This window comes from Engraulis encrasicolus, chromosome 8 (genome assembly GCF_034702125.1).
Source record: "Engraulis encrasicolus isolate BLACKSEA-1 chromosome 8, IST_EnEncr_1.0, whole genome shotgun sequence".
In the NCBI taxonomy this organism is placed as follows: Eukaryota; Metazoa; Chordata; class Actinopteri; order Clupeiformes; family Engraulidae; genus Engraulis; species Engraulis encrasicolus.
The window spans coordinates 44,206,507-44,233,690 of record NC_085864.1 but is presented as its reverse complement, the minus strand read 5'-3'; the positions used below and the strand labels follow the sequence as shown (position 1 = coordinate 44,233,690).

Below are 27,184 nucleotides of genomic sequence, written 5' to 3'. Positions count from 1 at the left end.
GGCATTTCTCACTGCTCCATCTGTCTCCCACTCCCTTTGACTCTCTCTCTCTCTCTCTCTCTCTCTCTCTCTCTCTCTCTCTCTCTCTCTCTCTCTCTCTCTCTCTCTCTCTCTCTATGTGTCTGTCTGTCTGTCTCTTTCTCTCTCTCTCTTTCTTTCTATCTGTCTGTCTGTCTCTCTGTATATGTATCTGTCTCTCTCTCTATATGTGTGTGTGTGTCTGTCTGTCTGTCTGTCTCTCTATCTCTCTGGCTGTCTGTCTCTGTCTCTGTCTCTGTCTCTGTCTCTGTCTCTCTCTCTCTCTCTATGTGTCTGTCTGTCTGTCTCTTTCTCTCTCTCTCTCTCTCTCTCTCTTTCTTTCTATCTGTCTGTCTGTCTCTCTCTCTCTCTCTCTCTCTCTCTCTCTCTCTCTCTCTCTCTCTCTCTCTCTGTGTGTCTGTCTGTCTGTCTGTCTGTCTGTGTGTCTGTGTGTCTGTCTGTCTCTCTCTGTCTGTCTGTCTGTCTGTCTGTCTGTCTGTCTGTCTGTCTGTCTCTCTCTCTCTCTCTCTCTCTCTCTCTCTCTCTCTCTCTCTCTCTCTCTCTCTCTCTCTCTCTCTCTCTCTCTCTCTCTCTCTCTCTCTCTCTCTCTCCTCTGATGCTCAGCAGCTGCCCTGCCCCCCTATAGATATTTCCTTGATATGTTGGTTGGCGCTGTGTGTGGAGGCAGGAAATGAAACTGTTTGGGTTTTTTTTCGCCCCCAACTGTGCGCCGCTTTTTATCAGAAAAGGGCTTGATTCCCAGCGCCAGCTCCTGGCTAATGAACTCATTTTGCACACCATCTTATCTTCACAGACCGCATCCTCCAACACCACCCCATCCACCACCTCCTCTTTCCCTGCCTCCCTGTGTTTCTTCTTTTTTTTCTTCCTCCTCAAACCCCAGTCTACAGTTCATATTATTGTTTCCAGAATGAGAGAGAGAGAGAGAGAGAGAGAGAGAGAGAGAGAGAGAGAGGGAGAGAGAGAGAGAGAGAGAGAGAGAGAGAGAGAGAGAGAGAGAGAGAGAGAGAGAGAGAGAGAGAGAGAGAGAGAGAGAGAGAGAGAGAGAGAGAGAACTTCCCCCTATCTATCTGTTTTTATTTTTCATTATAGTGTGCTCGGGAGGTGAGGGTGGCCTCCATGAAATGGAGACGGAGATGGAGAGAGGAAGGAAGCTGATGTGAAGGTTGTGGAGGAGAGCATATTCACCTTGAATAACAATAAAACACTAAATGAAAGGAATTAAATAATGAAATGAAGCCATAATGTGGTCCGATCCTCCAATTTTAGGCCTTACGAGCCTTTGTAAACTATTTTCCACATAGCCTACTACAAGAATAGTCTCTCCATATTTGTCCAAAAGCGTTCCCAGTTATGTGGAAAGCAGGACATTGTACATGCTTATAAAAATGTATTGCCCATATGTCTGTGACTTGTTAGCAGGCCCGGATTAAGGTGGGTCTGGGCCCCGGGGCAAGGAGATTGCAAGCCCCCCCCCTCCTGGTTGCCATATCCCGTGGTTCAGGGGCCCTTTGCCATCCCCCGTGGCCCAGGGGCCCTCTGATTGCCGTCCTCCGTGGCCTAGGGGCCCTCTGGTTGCTGTATGACATGGCCCAGGGGCCCTCTGGTTCCTATGTCCTGTGGCCGAGGGCCCTCTGACTGCTGTCACTCCCCCCAGCCCATTTCAATTAACCCTTATAGACTAAAGAAGTACAACTAAAGAAGATCCTAGAATAGAGGGCTCTATCGCAATCAGCATCGACATCGGTATCTGGATTGTTGTTGGGCCTCCCCTGGGCCCCCTGGATTCATGGGCCCCGGGGCGCCAGCCCCACTCGCCCGGTTGGTAATACGGCCCTGCTTGTTAGCCTAGCCTAATTTAAGGGAACGGTGTATATAGAGAGCCTTGTGCGCCTCCAACAGAGGCTGGTCTATACTGCCCTCTGTCTGTTCAAATGCATAAATTAATAATCAGGATGGATAATGGACCCACAGTACTGCACACGACACTTGACACTGATGGATGCAAGTGTAAGCGCTTTAAATCATATCATCAAATTTAGATTTCATATTCCCTTTTTAGGCTAAATGGAAAAGTCCTCTTGAAATGTACTGTAGGCTAATGACTTTCAAACTTTAAAAGTCTTCCTATATCAAACATCTATAGGCTAAATAGTCTAATAGTCTAATCTAGATCTTCCGGTTGATCCATTTGATCTAATACAGACATTAATAAAAAAAAATGCCCTGTCCATTTTATACTTCGAAATTGTCTATGATGAGTGTTTTTTGGGAAAGTACAGTATATTCTACAAGACCTGTATGATTCATGTCATATGTTTGATGTTATTTCAATTTATGTTGATAGTCTTTTATTATTGGCTGTATAGAACACACACTGCATAGATGAGATTGGATTCATTGATGCATCAGTTTCTTAGCCTGATAAACCAGACTAAATGTGGATGTCTAATTTAGTCTGGCCTCGATGCATAATACATCCAAAGATTGTTGATGAGAACAACCTTCCCTCAAAACCCTGCCCGCTTTGATTCAAAACACATCTTTGCGTTGTTATTGGTTTGCCAGATTCCTGGCATTCTGGCTTCATTGAATCATTATGCGAGGCCAGACCCACCCGTAGGCAAAACATTTTGGCGTCCAGCGGGTGGCGCTGGTTCACCATGCATCAGTTTCTGATTGTGAGCTTGTAGTGCCTTGACTGTGAGCTCGCCTGCTTGCGAGTTTATATGTTTTATTGTTAAATAATACCTGTTCTTTTTGGGGTTTTTTTTCGTTTTTTTTAAACCCTATGTTTTGGTCTTTTTTAAATTTGCTTTATGTACTGAACTGTATTAATAACTGCAAGTGTGATATAGTCAAACCTTTCTTGAATAGGCCCATTGCAACACCTGTCACATTTTTTAAGCAGCTTTAGTGCATGTGTCTCAACTTACCAGCAGAGGGCAGCACCACCATGTGATAGAAAGGCAATGACATCCTACTCTACTACACCCTGTCTGGAATCACACTTGTCTGGTTTTGGCTTCCATGTGTGTATGTTTACTCAAGCGGCCACTGGGTCGGTCTCCCACAACTCAGAAACAGAAAGCGGACAGAGAACAGAACAGAAGACTCTGATGAAAAAAACAACTATAAAGGACCTGTCATGCCTCCTCATCTGGTTGGGAGCAGACGCAGATGCTAGTTCTGCATTTTACAGATGGCATCATGCAGAGAAGCAACTGATTTGATAGAATTTAGCAGTTCTGCTCAACAACAGGCTACAGAAACATGATTGGAATAGAAAAAAAATGGTGATAGGCTATAATAATAGATAATAGCATGTTTTAATGAGAATGTATTGTAATTTCGCAGTGCACATGTGTGCTGCGTAGACTGCTGCTGCATGTGCCATCATGAATGTGCCCATTGACTAGGCCTACCATACAATCAGAAAGCCTACACAGTCTCCAAATCTGTGATCATAAGATAAGATGCAAATAAATGAAAGACTTGTATATTTTTTCAACATTCATTTTGGAACCAAAAAACTGTAGGCCTAAACGTTAAATAGGCCTACTGTTTCTGTTTGGAACAAAACGCTTGGCAAAAATCTGGTTCAGAGCCTGGTCAGGGATACCCTTTTAGGTATATGATGGATATGTGACTAGGAAAAAAAGGCTGCAAGTAGGCCCCGGGGTATTGAGTTATTGGGGTATTGAGTTATTGAGTTATTGATAGATTCTGAGGGTACAGAGTCTATACATTTTACAATGATATCTTACATGGGAATCCGTAACGTAATCACCTTTTAGAAAACAGAGCATTCAGCTCGAAAAGGTTCTCTCGATCATAGGAAGGACATGAAATTAGCCCTTACAATGTAGTCTATGCTTATACAGAATTCAATATGTTTTCTGAAGCATTGAGCTTCTTCCAGACCTCTAGGCCTACTTGATTCTGCAAAGAAAATAAATCATTTTAAAAAATAGACGGGGTCGGGGGGTGGGGGGGGGAATTTTTCTTCTGGGTAGTCACATGTTTTTAAAAGTTACTGTTGGAGTTGGTGACTCTAGTTATGTAACTGCTGAAATTGCATCCATGCCCTATTGTTTATGTGCATAGCCCTTGCTTGTGGAAACACTATTTGTTTATGTAGTCAGATCAGACAGCTGCAGGGCTGAGACCAATTTCCTGAAACTGACAAATCCCCAAACATACATGTAGGACTAGATTAGAATCATATAGGCATTACTGTTTGATATACAAACACATGTACAACACATAGCCTATGCCATCAGGGCTAAGGAATGCCATTTCAAGCAGTGATATTAGTGTGGTGGTTTGATAACCAAACCACATCTCAGACTGTCTAGTCCAAAACTGAACATATTTATTACAAAACTTGTGGGATAATGTTCAATAACCATAGCCTGACACATTTGCAGAATAGGCTACAACAACAAAACTCCTTACCATTGATGTTCATGGTCAAAGTAACAATGAGAAGTGAATATCTCATTTCACTTCTCCAGATCCCCTTTCCAAGAGGAAGTGGCCACACACTATAGTTCACATTACGAATATTGTTTTTACTGGAATAACAAACGTGTGAAAGCCTCCCATCAACAGAAACTCCTTTTCCCTTCCTCTGCACAATGACCAAGGCTAAAGCATCCTCAATTTGATTGTGTAATCTATGAGGGAGTTGTGTCTGCTGTAGGCCCCTATGCCTAAAGATGTTTTTGTAATGTAGACCAAAGCTGTGATTCAGGACTTGACATTGGCACCTGCCAGCTGGCCAACAAACTGAGTAAAACTTGGCCGTGGCTAGAAACATTTTTAGTTTTTCCAGTCACTAGTCACTGGCAGGTAGCTTATTCTATGACATATTTCAGTAATATATATCAGATTTGGCCCTGATGTGGCCCTACGGTAGCACTGGATTACTACACCGGCAAACCTCCCCGTGTCATTTGGCGATCCTTCCCCGTCTCTCTCTCCCCACTCATTTCCTGTCACTCCTCCATTGTCCTGTCAGAAATAAGGGCAACGTAGTCCTTAAAAAATAATAGTAATATATCCTGTTTTAACATCAAGCCAGGTCCAGGACAAGCCAAGCTAAGCCATTAATACCTTTTGGCTCTTTTTACACTCTTGATGAGCACCTTTAGCCCAGTAAGACACGACCCTTGTTATAAATTAGCTGTTACCAGAATGCCAATGACTAAGTCGTAATGTATTACTAAAGGCCCAATGCACTGTTAGGGTGTACTACTATAAGTGTTTCAATGACTATTACAGCGTTCCTCTGGTGGAACGGCATGTGTTTAGGGGCTACAGGGGTGGGCAAACTCAGGCCCCGGGGCCACATGCGGCCCCCTCGGCCATTTCATGCGGCCCTCAGAGCCTTTCCAAGGGAAAAAAATGCAGATTCATATGGTCACTCATTCTTAAATTGGCTACCTTAAACAAGGGTCTTGGAAACCTAAGATTACTAAACTCTACATCTAGATACAATTAGCAAGAAGGGCATAAGTGACAGAGATGTAATTATGTTGGCGTACAGCATTTCTTATTCTTGGCACGGGCAAGTTGCCAACGTCAACTTTATAAACCCAATGCGGCCCTTGGGCCAAAATAATTGCCCATCCCTGGATTACAGAGTACATGCGTAGCAGTGTATGAAAAACAATGCAAACTAGCACCCCGAATAGTCAACAAGGACTCTCTACTCCTGTTTAAACCCAGACTCAAACCCCATTTGTTCCCATTGCCCTATTTCTTTATGACTTTTTAAACATTGTTTTGTTTTATTTTGTGTTTACAATCTATGAGTTTTAATGTGTCTCGCTTTTGTATTATTGCTTGTCTCTGTGCAGTGTCCTTGAGTATTTTGAAAGGCTGTTTTAAATCAAATGCATTATTATAATTTATTATTTGTCTCCTTCTGATTTATGGTGCGCAAGTCTCTGCTGCTCAGTCTGCTGACTTGTTGCCCTCCATGATGGTAATCCTCATCTTATCTGCCTGCCTGATCTTGTTCAGCTCAGTCCACACACACACACACACACACACACACACACACACACACACACACAACCTGACACACACACACACACACACACACACACACACACACACACACACACACACACACACACACACACACACAACCTGACACACAGACACAGACACAGACAGACACACACACACACACACACACACACACACACACACACACACACACACACACACACACACACACACACACACACACACACACACACACACACACACACACACACACAGAGATGAGTCAGAGGGGGAGAGACAGGGACGCTAACAGATGCATCCAGTGGTGCATCATCATCATCATCATCATCATTGTCTCATGATCATCTGTGATGTGTAGGCCACAGACAGACACTGTTGGCCTGTCAAGAGATGTTTGATGAAGATGAGTCTGCAACCGCAAACAGAGAGGTGCGCCCACACTGTAAACACAGCCTTCATTTAACTTTTTCAGACAAAAGGTCTGACTCACAATGACATTTTCGAAATCACAAACACATTTTTTCAGAAGGGAATTGGAAACAATACTAAATTGTGTTTCTTTCTTTCTTTCTTTCTTTCTTTCTTTCTTTCTTTCTTTCTTTCTTTCTTTCTTTTGTTCTCCTTTTCATTGCTCTGGTTATAGTTCACATTTGTGTGGTCTCCACAACCCCGTGGATAGCTGCATGCACGCGTATAGGGAGAAATCTGATGAACCGGATATGAACAGAGGCACTGTTCACAAGAAATTCATAATGTATTTTATGTCAAAATACACACACACACACACACACACACACACACACACACACACACACACACACACACACACACACTTGATTACTTTTATTTGGATCCAAGAGACAAGCAACAGGGTGCAAGATTTTTTGGAAAAGGTATTTGACATGTTGATAGATCTTAGAGGCATACACACCTTTACATATACAAACCCCAACTCCGATGAAGTTGGGACGTTTGGTAAACAGTGAATAAAGTCAAAATGCTATCATTTTCAAAACATTCAATCTATTCATTAGATGGAGAATAGTGAAAAGACAACATATTAAGTGTTAAAACTGAGAAAAAATATTGTTTTGGGGGACATATGTACTCATTTCTAATTTGATAAATCCAACACGTCTCAAAAGAGTTGGGACGGGGACAATAAATGGCAGCAAATGTCGAGGAAGACTAAAAACAAAACAAAAGACAACACTTAACAGTTAAATACATTAACCGATGAGATGATTTTATATAAAAAAACAGTGTTAATTCCTATCTTGGACATGATTTCACCCGCTTAAATGGTGGGTGTATTCCTTGTCATGTTTTGCAATGTTTTCCTTTCTGTAGTGCTTACAGTGTGACAGGTCTTGACCAAAAACCCACCATTTTATCACCTGCTGGTCCTTATGATGGAGCCAAACTGTTAAAACATAGTAGAGAATGCAATTTGACCTTACTATGTGGCAGTAATCGAAGATCTCCCTTCAAAATATAATGCATGAGTGGCTTTTCATGCTGTTTAAAACCCATTTATACCATTCAGCACTGTATTTAACTCTACAGATGAGTGAGAACATCTTAACCAATGCACTACTGCACCCGCATGCCATCATGGAGGCTGACTTTTGAAGCTAGCACTAATACAAGTTGGATGGTCCATTTTTACTGTAGCACAGGATGTGCAATGCTCTATTATTGTCAAAAAGAATGGACTTCTACAACTTCTGCTGACTTCTGTAAGCAAAGGACAGTTTCCCATATCTTCTGGGTCTATTTCAAGTGAGCTCAGGTGCTTAGGAGAATGTTACACCCCTGTATCATTTTCATGCATTAAGCATTCTTAATATGGTAAATTTTCAATAGCTCTAGCACTCCAGGAATTAGAGTGAGACTACAGCCAATATATATTTCATGATGTCATGAACCTATACAATGATTTTATTAACAAAAATATGTCTTATATACACTCAATCGTGGTAAATCAAAGGGAATTCAAAAATGTATGTAATAACTATGGTAATTATTCCCTTTGCATCTTTAATTCTGAGTGATCTTATACCTGGACACCTATATTGTCCGTCAGTACAATTCATTTTGAAATGTGTTTTATCTTATTTGGATGTTTACTAAATTTCACTGATCCCCGTCCCAACTCTTTTGAGACGTGTTGGATTTATCAAACTAGAAATGAGTACATATGTCCCCCAAAACAATATTTTTTCTCGGTTTTAACACTTAATATGTTGTCTTTTCACTATTCTCCATCTAATGAATAGATTGAATGTTTTGAAAATGATAGCATTTTGATTTTATTCACTGTTTACCAAACGTCCCAACTTCATCGGAGTTGGGGTTTGTAGTACTAGTCCTCTTATTGTTGTAGTATTAAAAAAATCGTGGATAAACAAAACATCTATGTCTCCATATCTGCATACTACCAGCTGAAATACAGCGAGCAAAACTTTGCCAAATGTTTTACTCCTCTTTTTTGCATTCCTCCTAACTGCAGTCCTCTAACTACATAAGCTTCCAAAGATCAATACTTCTAGTCTGCAATCATACACCAACTGGGAAATATGTTCCAATAATGGTTGATACTTGAGCACTTTCGAGTAGTAACAAGTGTCCATATACAGATCAAAACAACACCCCACCTCAATAATGCATGCTGATTTTTCCTCTGAATGTTTCCTCTGAATGTATCACTTTCATTTTTCTTTTCTCTGTCACTCTCAATATCTGGTGTATTTGGGATGTTCTGAAAGTGATCAGAATTAGAAATGTCCGGTTGAAACCAGTTCGTTTTCACAGTGCTGTGTAGAAAAAAACTGCAATTCTGTCTTTGGTGTATTTTTTGTAAGTCCTTCGCAAGCAGGTCAACCAGACGGTCGTGCCTGGCCACATACTGTCCTTTATAGTGATTGCATCCATTTAGTATGAGCAACAGCTTCCTCACACACTGAACATCTGTATTTTAGAGTAAACTGTGATGCTGTACAATGCAGTCATCCATATTTTCCTCCTATAGCAGCTTTATCAACCCTCTGCCTATTAATGCATATTTACATATCTAAATTTGTGCGCAAATGCATGCAATGCAGCACCCCATGTACATAGTTTGCAATGTAAGGCGGTCCCTCCAGGATTTTGCCTGGCTTTTTAGTGATCTGCCAAAATCGTCTGTTTTTGCAAGATCTTTTCCAAAAGGTTGCGGTGAAAGTTGCAGTAGTTTTTAGGTTTTTTGTTGGCATTTGGAAGTGAAAAATGTGACAAATCTTTCCAATACTCCCTTTTTGGAATAGAAATTCAATAATTAGGCTATCAACATATATTTGCAGGACATACGTGTTATGTCGGGCCAACAGGGCATTAATTAAGCCCTCAGTCCTTGCCTTAGATTGGGCTGGTGGTAACAAGCTTGAGGAAGAAGAATCAATGTGTTTATGTGGTGAGGAATGAGCTGTCTGAGGGTGTTAGTGGGCTGTTACTCATGGGCCAGTTTGGTAGACTTATGTTTCATGAGTCCATGACAACCCAGTTCGCTGACAGCTTTTACCAGGCCCGGGACAAAGTCATGAGAAAGATAACTCTCCATACGTACAAAAGGAGGGCACCTACTCTGCCCCCACCCCACCCCTCTCCTGGGCCCGGGACAACTGACCCCTTTGTGCCTGCCGGCTTCCCTGCCCATGGCAACCATTGAGCTATGGGACGAGAATGGACACATTTTAGCACCAGATGTTATGGCTGGACCTTTTAGTGTGTGATGAGGGTGTTGAAATCATAACAGCAACAAAATCAGTGTGAGGTTGCAAGTGTTTAAATGAACATCAATCAGACTGAAGAACAAAATAATGTGCGTGGAGGAGGAGGAGGGGGAGGAGGAGGAGGAGGAGGAGGAGGAGGAGGAGGATATGTGAAAAACAAAACAAAAAGATCTGTGTGTAATATTCACGGCCAATTTTTCTCATCTGGGTCTCGGTGTCAGTTCGATGTGGAAAAACAAGAGAAAATGAAATGAGATGCTTGGAGAAGGTGAAGAAAAAATATCATCAATCACTACAGTCGAGTGAGTCGCCCCCCAGCTGTAAGCCATGGCTAAATATTCATCATCACCCTTCACGGGTCTCTTACCTTCTCTCTCTCTCTCTCTCTCTCTCTCTCTCTCTCTCTCTCTCTCTCTCTCTGCCCCTTGTTGTTCTTATTTTCTCTTTGAGTCTCACCTTTTCCTCTGTCCCCCCCCCTCCCTCATCATTCTCTCAGCCTTTCTCTTCATCTCTCTATCTCTTTGCCCCTTGCCTTACTTTCTCTTTCCATCTCTATACCCTCTCACACAAACACGGTTTGTCTGACTGTCTGTCTCTGTGTCTGTCTATGTCTGTCTCTCTCTGTGTGTCTGTCAGTCTGTCCCTCTCTATCTGTCTGACATTCTGTCCCTCTCTCTTTGTGTCTATCCGTCTCTCTTACCCTGTCTCTCACGCCTGCTCTTGCTCTCTCTCTTTCTCTCCCTCTCTTCCTCTCCCTCTGTCTCTCACTTTCATTTTTCTTTTCTCTGTCACTCTCTCTGCCCCCTCGTCTTCTTCCGTTTCACACCTCACACTTTCTCGCTAACACATAGAGACGTAGCACTCTCTCCCCCCGTGGCGTCTGGTCTGCTCAGGTTCTCAGTCCTCTGTACAGGTCGCACCCTTCTTCAGTTTCCCTACAGTATTTGCCTTAGGCCCAGAGAGTCCGCTTAAAACCAAACCAAACCCATTGGAGGTGGATGGACTGTTCTTTTGCGGCCAGTGTGTGTGTGTGTGTGTGTGTGTGTGTGTGTGTGTGTGTGTGCTTGTGTGCATGTACTCGCATGAGTGCCTGGTGTGTGTCTGTTTGTGCCTGTGCTGTGTGTGTGTGTGTGTGTGTGTGTGTGTGTGTGTGTGTGTGTGTGTGTGCTTGTGTGCATGTACTCGCATGAGTGCCTGGTGTGTGTCTGTTTGTGCCTGTGTGTGTGCAAACATGTACAAACTACTCACATGCACGTGTGTGCCTGTTTGTGAGTGTGTGTGTGTGTGAGAGAGAGGGAGAGAGAGGGAGAGAGAGAGGGAGAGAGAGAGAGAGAGAGAGAGAGAGAGAGAGAGAGAGAGAGAGAGAGAGAGAGAGACAGAGAGAAAGAGAGTTGAATGCATGTGTGTGTTTGTCCCTGCATGTCTGTGTGTGTGCTTGTGTTTGTTGTGATTGTGTGCCTATGCGTTTGTGTGTGTTTGCATGCGTGCATGTGTGTGTGTGTGTGTTTGCATGCATGCATGTGTGTGTGTGTGTGTGTGTGTGTGTGTGTGTGTGCACGGTTTTATTCGTATCTGTCATGCCTGTGTGTGTGCTTGTGTTTGTTGTGATTGTGCGCCTGTGTGTGTGTGCTTGTACGTGTGTTTGCGTGTGCATGTGTGTGTGTGTGTGTGTGTGTTAGTGCATGCGTGCATGCGTGCGTGCGTGCGTGCATGCGTGTGTGCATGTGCATGTGTGCACGCGCGTGTGTGTACTGCACACTGTCTGCACGCACTAATGTGCTTCTGCTCATCTGGCCCTTATAATTTGTCTCAGATGACCTTTTCAGTTCTTCCCCGTCTCTCATGCGCATTCACGGCAATCTGCTCATAGAAACCCGATCACATGAACTATTGGCTATTAGTGCTGCCCTGCCCGGACCTAGCTATTCAGCTCACTTCAACCACCCCACCACCACCACATGACCGAAAGAAAGCAAATACTTCTACAAGGTTGTGTCATTGTGTGGCACGGCAACCACTGTACTGAATGACCCAGATTGGAGCCCAAAGCATTATTTGTTGTTATGACTGAGGCAGTCATGGAGACACAGGCTGTATTTTTGTCCAGTTTTTCTGGGTCTTTTCTGAGAAGACACTGACTGTGTGGTGGTGAACGCCCTGAAGGATATATTCTTCTTCTTCTTGAACCCGAGCCCCGATACTGAAGCACAGTTGTCGGCCTCAGGCATCAACATATTATTGTGCTTTAACCCTTTGCTGGTCTACCTGAACAGAACATTGCAGGCCGATATTATGCACAGAATGGGATGACAGTATCACTGTCAGGCAGAGGAAGTAAGCCGAACAAACAGCCAAAAACAATACTGAGGCTCTAGGGTTCATGCCATTTGCAGTTTAGTGTGCTATTGGCCTCTATACCTAAAAACTTGGACTCTGACCTGAGTTAGGCATAGGCCTACCTAGCCTCTTTGTGCATGGGGTCGCTGGTGGGCCTATTCACTATTTGATGAAAATACTCAACTACATCATAACAACATTGCAATGACATTACAGTCTTAAGTAACATATAATAGCAAGTCAGAGCCATTATAATTTTGGAGACAGTAAGGTTATGACATAGGCTCTGCGCCTACAGGGGTTAATGACGACTCTTTGTCACTCATATTTCATACCGTGAGGCAGATCTGTTTTTAGACTCAAACATCCTCTTCAGGTAGACCCACCTTTTTTGCCAGCAATTCCCGGAGGTGACTCAACCAAAGGGGAACAAACTAAAACAACAAACTTCATCACAGTTCCTCAAATGTTATTGTGCTCCTGAGTGTGGGCTATTGTTTGTGCAGGTTGCTAAGCTCTAGTTTCTGCCACTAGGAAATGGGGTGACCTCACATATCAGGGCAACAATGCTGTAACAAAAACATTGTGCTCACTAGCAAAGATTTAATCGAGACAAAATGAAAGCAGACTATTTTGTTGCCTCAAAATTATGTTTGATATGGGAACTTTGACCTAATTGGATTGACAAAAACGGTAGACCTATAAACTTGGCAAATTGGTGTAGCTATTACTAGATTTTCTGTATTCTATTTTGAGACTTCCAAATGCAAGGGAAAGTTATGAGATTCTCTTTTTGTGTGCCTCAGGCAGACCCACTCCTACTCACTCATTAGGCTACAATTCTTGCTTTGTCTGACAGCTGGTAGATGAGGCGCATGCGTAGCCAGCATCCTGGGGAGAAGTGGAGGGGAGCATCCGCATCGACAGAGCCTTGTGCACATCTCTCTGTATTCGAATTATGTTACTTGCCACTTTTTCTTTCATATAAGTCTCGTGCTCCTGGACCGTGAATGGCGCTGGTCACAGTACAACGATCGCCAACTCCCAGCACCACTTCCAGCCCCTGTGTGTCGGTAAGATTACCTGTTATTATCTTTCTGATTTAGCCGGTTACTATGACATCGACGGTTGCAGTCAGAAAGCTGGCTAGCTCCCTGGCTATCTTCAACGGACTCGAAGCCGCTTGCCACACTGTAGCCTTTGCTGTGCGCATGCGTATACCGCCACTGTCAAGCGTTTAAAATGTAATTTCAGTGTTTCCTTACTAATACAAGCTGTTGTGTTGACTGTTTCAGCAAACCAACTAGTCTAGGACAGTGGTGATATTCAAGTATGTTTGCATAGCGTTCATTTCAGCGTAGGGTTTGCTCACAAAAGTGCTTCAACTGAATGCTAGCGCACTCCGTTAGCGATATCCATGTTTCTTGTGCTAGCAGAGCAGTTCTTCGTAAGTAGCAGCAACCCACTGCTGCTGTCATTGTGCAGAAAACTCTCACCAAAGTTTTTGAGCGAGTGCATGACGCGAATAAGGCTTATGCCTTTTCTTGACACCCCCATCATCATGCTTTGATGCATGGCCTCAATATGACATACTGCCTGTTTGCTAGCTTGACAGCAGTGTTTGGTAGCGTTAGCTAGATTTAGGGTGGGCTATCCTTCTGGGCAATCACAAACCGGTGGGTATCTTTATTGTCATCAAAGTGAAATGTATTTCTGGGGTTATGATAGATCGCGATGGCCTGCAATAATCCATCTCATTGCCTGGTTTGCGTTTACTGTACATGCACCAGGGTCGTTGAGGCATATCCATGTCCTGCCCATATGTCACTGCATTGGTGGACCTCGCTAGCCAAGCCAGGCAGCTAGCTGAGAAGACAGAGAGGAAGCATCTTCTCAACCAAATCATGATAGCAGGCTTTACTGTTTGGTGACTCAGACAACGCAACAACATGTCGACATCGTAGCATCTACAAGCCTTATCTGTCATGAATCATCTAAAAAGTCCTGGCTGATTTATTAGAGCTGTACCCAATGTTTTATTTTGATTGGCACGGCGGCGTGTTTGCTCAGTGCCCTTGTATGGTGGTGTGGGAAGTAGAAAACGGAAGTGCAACGTCCAGTGTTGCCAGATTTTCTACGACAAATAAGCGGCTGACGCCCTAAAAACAAGCCCAAAAGAAGCGACTGAGGGGCGTCGTGAAAACAAGCCCAAAAGAAGCGACAGAAAGGGTTGGTTGTCAGTCGCGTGCCTGGTCAGGGAAGACCTTGCTCTTTACGGGGATCTGCGTGGCTGCTAAAATCCCCACAAGTGACCACAGAAAGTGGGAGTTAACAATATTGTAGCAGGGTCACTTGTAAGGATGAGTGAGAAAAAACGAGTTGCCATTGAGAAACACATTCAAATCACCACCAGAGCAGGAGAAAACAGCAAGCCCAACCTTGAAAAGAACAAGCCCAAAAAACCGCAACCCGCGACTTTACAAAATTAAAAGCGACTGCTCAAAAAAAGAAGCCCAAAGTCGCGTATAATAAGCGGACTTGGCAACACTGGCAACGTCTCGTGAGTGTGTGTGACAAGTTTTACCATTCTGCATGGAGCGCCTGGCTATGGTTTGACGTTTGTAGGTGTTTGTAAACGTTTTGTCTAAAGGATAGATAAGGTCACACACTGTTCTGACGTGTCTTAACTAACTATAGGCTCTGAAAAGGATTGTTGACAAATTGAATCTGACCGTTCTAATAATGTGCAAATAAGGACACTGGTCAAGCTGAACAATGGTTAATTATAATATCTCCCAGTTTGGCGCAGCTATGCATTATTACCCCTTCAAAAATAATCATGCTTATAGTCGTCTAGTATACAATATTGGACCTACATTTATTTTCATCCCAAAAGTGTGGTTGATTTTCTCACTGTAAATAATAACCTTACATGTCATCATTTGTCTGTTTAACAAATAAGAGTAACAATCGTCGGTTTTGCACTCTTGCCTTGCTCTTGTTTTTGCACCATATCTCCCGAATCCCCCTGGCGCCATGGGTAACAGAAATCAGGTTATGTGTAATGGGGCCTGATTTGGTCCTGTGGTGTCAATAGTACCAGCTGGTTATCATGTGACCCCAGAGCAGAGAGAGGCACCCATGTGAGTCATCTTGAGAGAGAGAGAGAGAGAGAGAGAGAGAGAGAGAGAGAGAGAGAGAGAGAGAGAGAGAGAGAGAGAGAGAGAGAGAGAGAGAGAGAGAGAGAGAGAAAAAGAGAGGGAGAGATGCCTGGAACTTTTTTTTTCCCCTCTGGGAAATTCAACATCCTCCCTCCCTCCCAAAGCACTGTTTGTTGGTGTGCCCTGGTTTTCCTTCCTGAATATGATGTGCTCTTGTGGTCGTCCTTCCTTGACTGTAATGTCTTGGAATGGTATAGAATTTCATGACTCTGTGTGTGTGTGTGTGTGTGTGTGTGTGTGTGTGTGTGTGTGTGTGTGTGTGTGTGTGTGTGTGTGTGTGTGTGTGTGTGTGTGTGTGTGTGAGTGAGAGAGAGAGAGAGAGGCTGTGTGTGTGTGCGTGTGTGGGGGTGGGAGGCTACAACTGCAGCATCTCAGAGCTGGCTGTCAGTAAGCTGGTTTAGCAGCTGGGCTAATTGCTGTCAAGCGCTGTAGGACACAGCAGTGTGATTCCTCATCTCCCAGTCAGTCAGGCCAGAGTTGGAGCGTGCTAAGGTGCAAAAGCCCTTCCACACACTACACTGATATTATGGGTTTCCCCCACCCACCCCGACCAAGGCCACCACACGGTAGAAATCTGCCTGGTAGCACGTGCAAACCCTCCCCTCCCATTGGTGCAATGAGCAATCTATATATCTTCCCAATCCCCCCTCCTCCTCCTCTGTCATGGTATGGCCGTAACCGTGGAAACGAAGGTGATGCATGCAGGGCTTGTGTGCATGCCATGTGCAGAGGGAGCGGAAGGAAGAGCAGCCTCCTATGATCTGATGGGATGTGTTGAGTGTATTAAGTGGGTTAAGCTGGGGGATGGCTATATGGGGTGGAGGTTTGGGGGAGGGACTGACCTTGGGGTGTGCTGTGCTGTACTGTACTTCATCTGGATACAATGTCCCCATCATGGTGGTCTTAAGTAGGCCCATGGGACCTGGCTTCTGCAGTCTGTCCTCCAAGTCATTTTGTCCCAAGTTACCGACTCCACCCCACCCCATCTTTCTCTGTCTCTGTCTCTGTCTCTCTCTGTCTCTGTCTCTCTCTCTCTCTCTCTCTCTCTCTCTCTGTTTCTCTCTCTCCTCTCTGTTTCTCTCTCGCTGTTTCTCTCTCCCCCCCCCCCCTCTCTCTCTTTTTCTCTCTCTCTCTCTTTCCTTCGCTCTTGTTCACTGTGTTATCTGATCAAGGGAATAAAAAAAGCTGGAAAACAAATAATTAAGAGACATAACAGGGGGATCCTGACTCATTTGTATTCCCATCATCATGTCCCCTAACTGCATTTTCCCCAAAATCACATTAGCCCTCAAGGCTTAGAGGAATCTGATCATGTAATTGTGAGCAGCAGAGCACACGCTGACTGTGTGTGTGCATGCACTTCTCTGTCCTTCCTACGGTTCAGTTCAGTTGGTTCAAGCCCAGTTCAGTGGTGCATAAGCTGGGCCTATGCATTGCAAGCACGCAGCTCCTGTGATGTGCCGAGCTGGCATAGCACAGCAGCACAGGGCATGCTTCCAAATGGGTAAACCTCGACAAGTTATAGGGTATTTCACGGAATACTCCTTGCCCAATAGTAGACTTCAAGATCTGTGCTAAAAGGCTATCTCTAATGAAACTCAAAGTCTGCTTTGTTGTCAATTTATTTGCATGTACTACTGACCCAGATGCAAGCAGAGAAATCCAAGTTACATGGGGCAGCAATAGTTAGAGCGCTGGTTCAATAGTTCCCATCCTTACCAGCACCTTCATCCATCACTGAAGTGCCCTTGAGGAAGGCACCTACCGGTACTGACTAACCCCACATTGCGCAAGGGCCTGTAACCTACGGCTGCACGATTATGGAAAAAATCATAATCACGATTATTTTGGTCAAATGCGTAATCACGATTATTAATCATGATTATTGATTTTTTGCAGATTTAAAAAAAAAATTATAACAAGATGAAATATAACCAAGAATGAATTATATACGGAATGAGCAAAATAAAATGAATTCTAATAATTATGTAAAGGCAATAGCATGAAACTTAGGTGGACAGATTTCTGGCCAGAAACACCAGCCTGTTAGTATGTTCTGTCTTCAAGGACGCTCTCAGAGGTAGGTCACTATTGCCACGATAGAATCACGATTGAAATCACGACTTCGATTTTTACGATTTTATCACGATTTTCGATTATTTTTTCAATTAATTGTGCAGCCCTACTGTAACCAATACCCTGTGCCTAGATAAAAAAGTAGAGGGCTGGAGGGCTGCGGCGTTCAAGTGGTAAAACTGGTGGTGGTTTGAAGGTGCTCTTTGGCCAAGACGTAGAAAATATCAAAAAAAGGCAGGACGCCAAGGCACTCTTCTTAGATAAAACCGCTTTATTAACAAGGCTAGTTAATGTTTGAACATAATTAAAAATACTGCCACTGCAAACATGTTACGGCCCGCTACAGGGCTTTCATCAGGGCACAAGGTGAATCAAGCAGTGTAGCACACAATAGCACCCTGTGCCTAGATACTGTACCTATAACTCACTCTGTACAAAAGGGAAGGCCAAGTGTAATGGACCGGTAATAGTTTTACACATGTTCTGTAGAAAACAACACGGAACACACATTCAAGTACAGAACAAGACAGGATTCCTTCCTCAGATGATTCCAATGCCCTTTTCTTTTTTCCGATAAAGGGTGTGTAACGCAATAGACATTTCCAGGACGGGACGGGAGGATGTGTCACTCATTGACTCGACATTTGCGGAATCAGAACCAGGCGCCGTTCCAATTCCGTGAGCTGTTGACGGCTAACCGCACAGAATTAGGGCCCCCATAGCTGTGGTTTAACCCTCATTCAGTGTTCAGCGCAGAGGGGTGCTGCCGGCTTTGGTCGGGGCGGGGGACTGACTAGGGAGGGAGGGGCTCCAGAGCTCTCGGCTGTGCAACACACAGCTGGATTGACAGGCTAATCTCTGGGAGAGAGAGTGAGTGCTGTGGGATGAGGATTAGCTGGAGCTGGCTGGGATTAAACTCTCTCTCTCTCTTGTCTGTCTATTCTGTATTCTGCAGCCCTGGGGAGTGTGTTTGTGTGTTTTTGTTTGCGCGCGTGTGTGTGTCTGCTTGTTTGTGTGCTTATTTGTGTGTGCGAGCGTGCGTGCGTGCGTGCATGTAAGCAGGGTGGACTAGTACCGTTGGTGAGAGCCGAGAGTGGGGGATATGGTGCACTCTACGGCTCTTCCAAACATAGACATCAGTCCTTTGTTGATGCTTTTAATTTGGATAAACCTCGTAATGATACGGTTGGCCCTAACATGGTAGCATTTAACTGGCCCTAACATGGTAGCATTTAGCACTGTGGTAAAATGTCGACTTAAGAGCACTTAACCAGGGTTGTGTGGTGGTACATTGTACTGATGCACCTTACCATGGATGGGCCGTCCGCCCATGACGAGTGGGGATCCAGATTTGAGTCCGGCCTGGGTCATCATTTCCCAACCACACCCCATCTCTCTCCTGCTCATTTCCTATAAGAGCCTTCACTGTCACTCTGATTATTAAATCCATTTAAAAAAAAAAACATTACGCCCCGGGCCACTTGCAGTTGGGGAAAACGCTTTAATATCTTTGATAATGCAATTGTTTTTGTTTAACATGAAAACATAAAACATTGACATTTTTTTGTCCAAACTATTGAGCAACTGTATTTTTTTTAACCTCTGCAACAATATTATTTTTAATTATTGTATTAATGTGCAACTTTTTTATGAATTCAATGTGTGTCATTTTGCTATCCACAGTATTATTTTCCCATTCCAGTATTATTTCCTGTTCTCTACTGGCTTGCTGTAATATCAATGTGTGGTCTCAGTGTGTGTGTGTGTGTATGTGTGTATGTGTGTGTGTGTTTGCTTGCTTGCAGCTATGGTATCCAGGCCTGTTTGTGTGCAAGAGATTCCTTTGGGTATGGGTGGGTCTGATTGACTGACTCTCTTTCTCTCGTTCTCTCTCTCTCTCTCTCTCTCTCTCTCTCTCTCTCTCTCTCTCTCTCTCTCTCTCTCTCTCTCTCTCTCTCTCTCTCTCTGTAGGAAGCAGACAGTGGAGAGGATGACCGCCGGGCTCAGCCAAGAAGGTAAGCAGCACTGCCGCCAGCGAACCAGAGCACTGGCCTTCCATCTCGTCCACCATTAATGTAGCCAACGCCACACTCGGTCACTGTGCCATTATGGTCAAATGGTCAACTGACAGCACCCCGGGGACGACAACTGTTCATGCACACCCAGGGCTGCTGACAGGGCCTGTGACCTACTATTCACCCCTCATCTCCTTCACACACATCCGCCTGTGTGTTCGAGAAAAGGGGGAAAAATGTACACACACACACACACACACACACACACACACAGAGCCTGGAGATTCTTCACGCTTGTTGCCATAGTCTGGGTCAAATGCAGGTCTGTGTGCTAAATTATATGGTCTGAATCACGAGGCAGTGGTAGCGGAGACTGTGGGTGGGTGTTGGGTGCTGTGCAGCCTCTGGCCACTAAGGGGAGTACAGCACTGCTAAGAGAAGGACGAGAGGCTTTACAACCTTGTGGAACTCCAGCGCATGAGTCTCTGGAATCCTTTCTGTTCCGGCGTCAAATCTACCTCACATCTGTTAAGATGTTTGGAAATGTTGTTTCTTTTCTCACTTTTTGGTTGCAGAAAAAGCGTAGAGATGTTGTTTTCACGGTATGATTTGCATAAGCTTATGCCTACTTGGCAAATCTCGTTTTTCTTTTTGGTGTACAATTTAAAACTAGCTCTGCTGTATTACTAGGACAATGACAAAGATAAAGCCAAATATATGCTAGTGTATTATTTAGTAGTTTTCACTAGCTAGCTGTTATTAAACAAGGGTTTATCAATACATTATATTGAATGAAGATAAAAAATGAATGCTGCAGAGCCTCATTCAAGGGAATGACTCAATGTCAATTTTCTTCTTGGAGCAGGCGTCACTCTTAATTATTTAAATCTCTGAGGGTGCTGGCCCAAATTTCAAATTCAATGTTTCAAGAAGGAGGCCGCACCTTGCATAGTAGTGTTTTTTATTGCAATAAAAAACACTACTATGCAAGGTGCGGCCTCCTTCTTGAAACGCAGAATGAAGACAAACCATGTAAGACACATACTATTGATGTGAAGTTCACATACTGACATTAACTGTCTTTCTGAGCGGCTGCTGCCTTTTCAGGAGATGAAGTGGTAAAGCAGGTAGATTACTGCTATTAATAGACCTCCATACAAGGAGACATGCAAACAAGTGTGGAAATAAAACAATGCAAGCTGAGTATGTTTTTTTCCCCATTAATACATTTAACAAACAATTGATGCACAAGGGGCAAATGACAGAATATACTATGATTTGTCATACCCAACAATACTGCCCTACAAAGGCAAAGTGCAGTAACTACACTGACTTAAACTGACTTAAGACTGCAAATGGTCTGCAATGGTCTTGTGACAAACCAAATGAATCCCGTTTTAGAGATATTCCTACGTCAAATTTGCAGTATCTCTCTACAATATCTAACCTAATACTAAGGCTTTGAAGGCATTTTTCTCAGTTTCAATATCGGAATAGTTACTGACTGCACTTTGCCTTTGTAGGGCAGAATAGACTCCCTACGAAAGTGGCGAGTGAGAAAATGATTGAAATTACTACCAGCCGCCACAGTAGAGTGCCAATGCCAATATAGAACCCTGGTGGTGGTGGTGTGCGACAAGAAAACCACCCAGCCCACATGCAAAAGAAAATAACCGTCACAGAAGGAAGTCTTTCTCTCTGTACCTGCTAGCAATGCTTTGATCAGTCCCAGCTGTGTTGCTGTGTGCAGGGTTTTTGCATGTCTGCGTGGCGTGCGTCATCAAAACAAATGCACTCGTGCCAAGCTGTGCAGTTAGATGTTTATGTTGACGCGCGACGGAGGGGGGCACAAACCGTACCCATGTCTGATTTGAAATTGTACTGTAGTAGTATCGTCTATGTAAATATGAGAGATGCTCATTTGCAACCTGAACAGGAGGCGGTTGTGTGTAGAGGACCCTCTCTTGTGCGTGACTTTGTGTCCTGCATAACTCGTCCGCAGGTTATTTGCATGCTTATCGTCATGTCCTCATCTGATCTGATGCTGCCGCCCGCGGCCGCCTTGTTTACGTGTCTGTTTAGAGGAACACACACGTCAGTTGGACACACAAGCCGTCATTGTTGTCATTGGCTGTTATTACTGTTGCTGTCCACACAGGGTTCGGTTGGCAGAGGTTGTAAGTTGTTTTCTGTGTTGCACAGTGTGAGTGCGTGGGTACAGTAGGTACATCCCTTAATCCAGTGGTTCTTAACCTGGGGTGCGGGCACCCCCTGGGGGTGCAGCTGAGATTTCAGGGGGTGCGCGGAATTTTGTTTATGTTGTGTTTTGTTTATGTTGTTTGTTTATGTTGAGGTTGTGACCAAAATTCTGTTAGAGAACATTATAATTAGCCCAAATCAAAACAAAATTCAAACCCGTTTTTGTCCCCATGTCAAGTCATTAATGTATTGATAATGTCTCAAGCAAGAATCATTGTAGTTAATCACTTAAATCATTTTTAGTGCGTATTCATGTGTAGAGGTTTGGTTTGGGGGTGCGCTAGGGTGCATCAGATGCCCCCTATGAAAAGATATTGCCTTGGCCCTATAGTAAAAATGTTCTACACCCAGTAAAAACACACTGTGTAAAATATTTTGAAATTTGGATATAGTCTACCGGGGCCACCAGCCCCATGAAAATAGAAAATAATGGTGATAGTCAGAATCTCGGAATAGAAATGGACATTTTGCTGCATAAAGCTGCCCAATAAAAAAGATATTGTCTCAGCTCTGTGATAAAAATGTTCTATGCACAGTAAAATCACTCTGTGTAAAATATGTTGAAATTTAGATGAATTCTACCGGGTCCACCAGGCCCATGAAAATACAGCATAATGGTGATAGTGATGGGCAACCTGGATTCCAAAGCTGAAGTCCAGTGCCACATATTCCAAATGACATACCTAGTTTTACCTTTCCAGTTAGGGCAATTGGACAGGTAAAACCAGGTAATTTGAAATCTGTGGCACTGGATTGTAGCTTTTGAATCTAGGTTTGCCATTGTCTTAAAACAGAGGTGGACAAACCGCGTGACACATTTGCCCCAGCCAATATAATGAACCAGCTGAGACTAATTACCACTTAAGCCAGGTTGATGAGGTAATTAATGAGATCACCTGTATTGGGAGCACAGACAGAAGGAATATCTAAGCAGGTTGTGTATTCAGTCGATCCACTTACACAGACTTCAGTCTCAGGCCAGACTGATGGTCAAACTGCTATATTTAGGCAAATTTGCTCTTTTGCAACACAATATCAATTCCTTGCTGCCTTGGACCACTGCCAGTATCAAGCAAGAGATTGCAAAAATGCATGACTGTTATGTTTGTGTGTTTCACCTGTGTGGGCCCTACACATTCATGGAGGAACATCTGTACCAAAGCTGTGAATGTTCCTTGGAATGCCCAGGCTACAAAGTAGTCAATACAACTGTATTGAAGAGTGCCATTACTTCTTTATCCCATCGCCTGTGGTAGTATTTTCACTTTATTCCATCAGATGAGTACCATAACTTACCTGAGAGGCCCTTGGCAATGGACTCTGGACCTGGTGATACCCATGACATACCTAGAAGCCACTTAAGTAACAGATTTTGGGAAGCCACTCTTTCCAACATCACATACAGTTGTATTGTATGTACTCTATTGAACTACTGTCATTCCAAGGAGCATTCACAGCTTTAGTACAGATGCTCCACCAGGTATTAACAGCTACCTGTACAATCCTGTAGGCCCACAGGTGAAGCACACAAAAGTCATACAACTTCGCAATCTCTTGCTTGATACTGGCAGTGGGTCAGCTGGTTCATTATATTGGCTATATGTGGAATATGTGGCACAGGACTTTGGAATCCAGGTTGCCCATCACTATCACCATTGTTTTGTATTTTCATGGGCCTGGTGGACGCAGTAGAATTAATCTAAATTTCAACACATTTTCCACAGAGTGATTTTACTGTGCATAGAACATTTTTTTATCACACAGCTGAGGCAATATGTTTTTATTGGGTAGCTTTATGCAGCAAAATGTCCATTTCTATTCAGGGCTGGACTGGGCGATAAATAGGGCCCGGGCACTTTTGGATTTAAGGGGGCCCCCTCATTATTACTAGTGCCGGAGAACTGACTCACCGGTGGGCCCCGCAACCCCTCATGGGCCCCCTATTTTCAGTAATGTAAAAACAAAATGGGGGCCCACGAGGGTGCGGGGCTCACCGGGAAAATGCCCCCGCCACGCCATGCCAGATGGCCAGTCCAGCCCTGTTTCTATCCAAGATTTTGACTATCACCATTATTTTCTATTTTCATGGGGCTGGTGGCCCCGGTAGACTTCATCCAAATTTCAAAATATTTTACACAGAGTGATTTTACTGTGCATAGAACACTTTTATCACAGAGCTGAGACAATATGTTTTTTATTGGGTAGCTTTATGCAGCAAAATGTCCATTTCTATTCCAAGATTCTGACTATCACCATTATTTTCTATTTTCATGGGGCTGGTGGCCCCGGTAGACTTCATCCAAATTTCAAAATATTTTACACAGTGTGTTTTTACTGGGTGTAGAACATTTTTACTATAGGGCCAAGGCGATATCTTTTCATAGGGGGCAACTGATGCACCGTAGGGTACGCGGCTTGTCTTGGTCACAGCTAAGGGGGTGCGTTATGAAAAAAGGTTAAGAACCACTGTCTATGCAACTTGGCCTCTCCAAGAGTCCCATGGCAATGTCTCCTTGCAGTTGCACAGCACCCTACAGTACCTCCAAGGGGTGTACCCTTACATAATAATCGATATGTTGTATAGAAAAAGTGGAAAGTGGAAAAATAATTGGAAAATGTTTATCATATTGTGGGGCATTCTTATGTATAGAAAATAATCGAATCGCTGCCTTAAGAAACCAATGCCGAATGGTATCGCCATGGAGGCTGTGATTTACACCCCTACTGCCTCCCTTAAATGTTCTTCATCAATAAAGCATGTCTGCTTGGTGCAGCTTGTCGAAACTGCATGATGTCAAGCAGGACGCTCTACTTCTCTGCACACAAAGTGTGTCAGTGAAACTTCCATGCGTTCCCATGTGTAGCGTTAGCTTGCAGCCTGTTGTTGCATGTTCTCTCTGGAGCTGGGTGTGTCTCTTAGTGAATGTCAGGGATTTATATGGGACGGAGTTTTGCTCAAGGCAGGGAAACTTATACAGGCCTCCCTCCCTCCCTCCCTCCACCAAAAACCTTCACTTGTTCTCTCATCACTCTCCTCACTCATTTTCACTCACGCCCCTACACCAGTTGGCCTGTTATGTAATAATTGCCTGACCCCCGCCCCCCCTTCCAGGGGTGTATAGCCCCCCCCCTCTCTCTTTACAAAAAGGTTGGCTGGCCTGAGAATGACTTGCATGACATGAGTGTTTGCCGTGTGTGACACATCGCATTACAGCGTTTCCCCCTTCCAAGTCCCATTACACCCCCCCCCCTCAAACTCCCCCAACTCCGAAACTTCAGATCTTCAATGGCGGGCGGTCACACATGTGGGCCCAATTATGGATTAGGTAATTCTCTGGTGAACATGGCGTCATGCTCGATTGACCCCTGCACTATCGGAGTACGTTAACATTGTTATTCTCGTGTTTTTGCCCTGCTGCCCAGCACCACCACCACCCCTACTAGCACCCCACCCCACCCCATCCATCCATTTTAAGTACCTGACCCTGTTTGCCTCCGCTCCGCTCCGTTACATAACATTTGGCCATAATTAACTGGGTATTAAATTTGTGTTAGGCGCTCCACATATGGTTTTGAGTAAAAAACGGCACAGTTAAACAAGCCCTTTGGAAAACGTCATGCGACTGGACGTGCTCTCCCTGGTAAATCACTCTCCACTGCTGCAGCAGCAGCGAGAATCTTTCTGTAGAGCCCAGCCCAGCTCCAGCCCAGCCCAGCCCAGCCCAGCCTAGCCTTTTACAGCACAAACAAAATGTACAGACCAGATGCAACCTTTAGCCTTGGGGGGGGCTTCTCCTACAAGACAAGGGGTGAAGGGATCAGTTCCTCTCAAGTGCAAAACCTTGAACTCGGAGTACTCTCGTGCTATGTTAGCATTTTGCAGGCTCCTAAGGAGAGGTGTTGGTGTGGGTGCATGCGTGTGTGGGTGCATGGTCTTTTTTTAAAGTATCCATGTCTACATTTTTAGGGATGAGCCATAGTTTGCTGAAAGCCTTGAGGTTCTCACCTCGCGTCTGGAATAGGGCACAGGGTGTACCAAGCCAGTCTTTATGGAATCACAAGTATTGGTAAAACTGGCCTCGTAACGTTTTGGTTGTTGGATGGGTAGATACATTACCAATGGTTGAGTGATCATTTTCATCTTTTAAATTCAACATTTTTTTTTAAAATCTTATGGCTAAACCTCTCCACCTGTCTGCACCAGGCCCTTGCAGCTGCTGTTGCATAAGCTCCCTCTTTTATGAGGGACGCTGCTGTAGGCTGTAGGTTATGAGGGTTTCCCAGACATAGTGGCAGCAATGAACACGGAAATTCTAGAAAAGATGAAAATGGAGTGTGCTTGTGAACTAGCTTGTGAAGACTTGACACCATTAGGCCAGGAGCGGTAATGTAATGTAATGTAATGTAATGCACATTGGGTCACACTTACTATGCTACTGCATAATGGAACAATCGAAAGCTTTTGGGAACTTTGTGGAGCTTTGGGGTTTTTTTTTTTACTGCAGGGTAAGGTAATCGGATACATGCCCTTTTCCCCTCTTTGTATTCAATAACCCGGGCGGTCTGACATACATACCCCAGTGTTGGCAGGATTTGATGTAAGACGGTTAGACCAGCTCACCAGGAAGCTGAGGGCTGGTATTATTGCGGCCCACCTCCAGTGAACTATGCCAAGCCATGCCAACAGTTAATGTGTCAGACTGGAGGCTAACACGCACACACACACACACACACACACACACACACACACACACGTAAACACACACACACACATGCACACGCGCGCACACACACACACACACACACATACAGTAAACGCACACACACGCACACACACACACACACATGCAGTAAACACACACACACACACACACACACACACACACACACACACACACACACACATGCAGTAAACACACACACACTGCAGATAAGGCTACTCAACATCTTATCTAACGCTGTGGGAGACGGCAAATACGGTAATTTCCCCTAAACAAGTTAGTGTGTTCCTTTGATGTCCCATGGGGTAGTTGCCTGATTGGTTAAGTAACTACACAGAGGTGTATCGTCACTGCAGCGTATCCTCTGGCCGAAGATTTATCTTGACAATTCTCCCACTGACTGGGAAATGAAGTAATACCTCAAGAAAGACTCCGTTGATTTGACACAATCAGTTGTGTAACTTCATATTGTATTGTTATAGGCTTTGCTGCTTTGCAACTTGGTTCTGCTGTTCATTATGAGACATGAGAATATTTTTTTTTGTAATAAAATCTATTTTCCTATTTAATGTTACAAGAGTGGAACGATAAGGAATGATTACTGCACTCAGATACTGGGTTATATATAATGCCATGTAACGTGAATCAAAACTGGGAAAAAGGTCGACTTGTGGGGGGTGGGGAAATGTCTAATTTAAAAGTGCCAT

The 27,184-nt window shown here is 44.1% G+C and overlaps 1 protein-coding gene across 1 annotated transcript in view; it reads left to right on the top strand.

The window, feature by feature from the left end:
* Positions 1–13,023: 13,023 nt before the first annotated feature.
* ssh2a (slingshot protein phosphatase 2a) overlaps positions 13,024–27,184 on the top strand; it is a 50,578-nt gene continuing 36,417 nt past the window's right edge. Inside the window, 2 exon segments of the mRNA XM_063205787.1 lie at positions 13,024–13,258; positions 19,454–19,497. Of these exon segments, the coding sequence (XP_063061857.1) occupies positions 13,196–13,258; positions 19,454–19,497 (107 nt within the window). The 5' untranslated portion in view covers positions 13,024–13,195.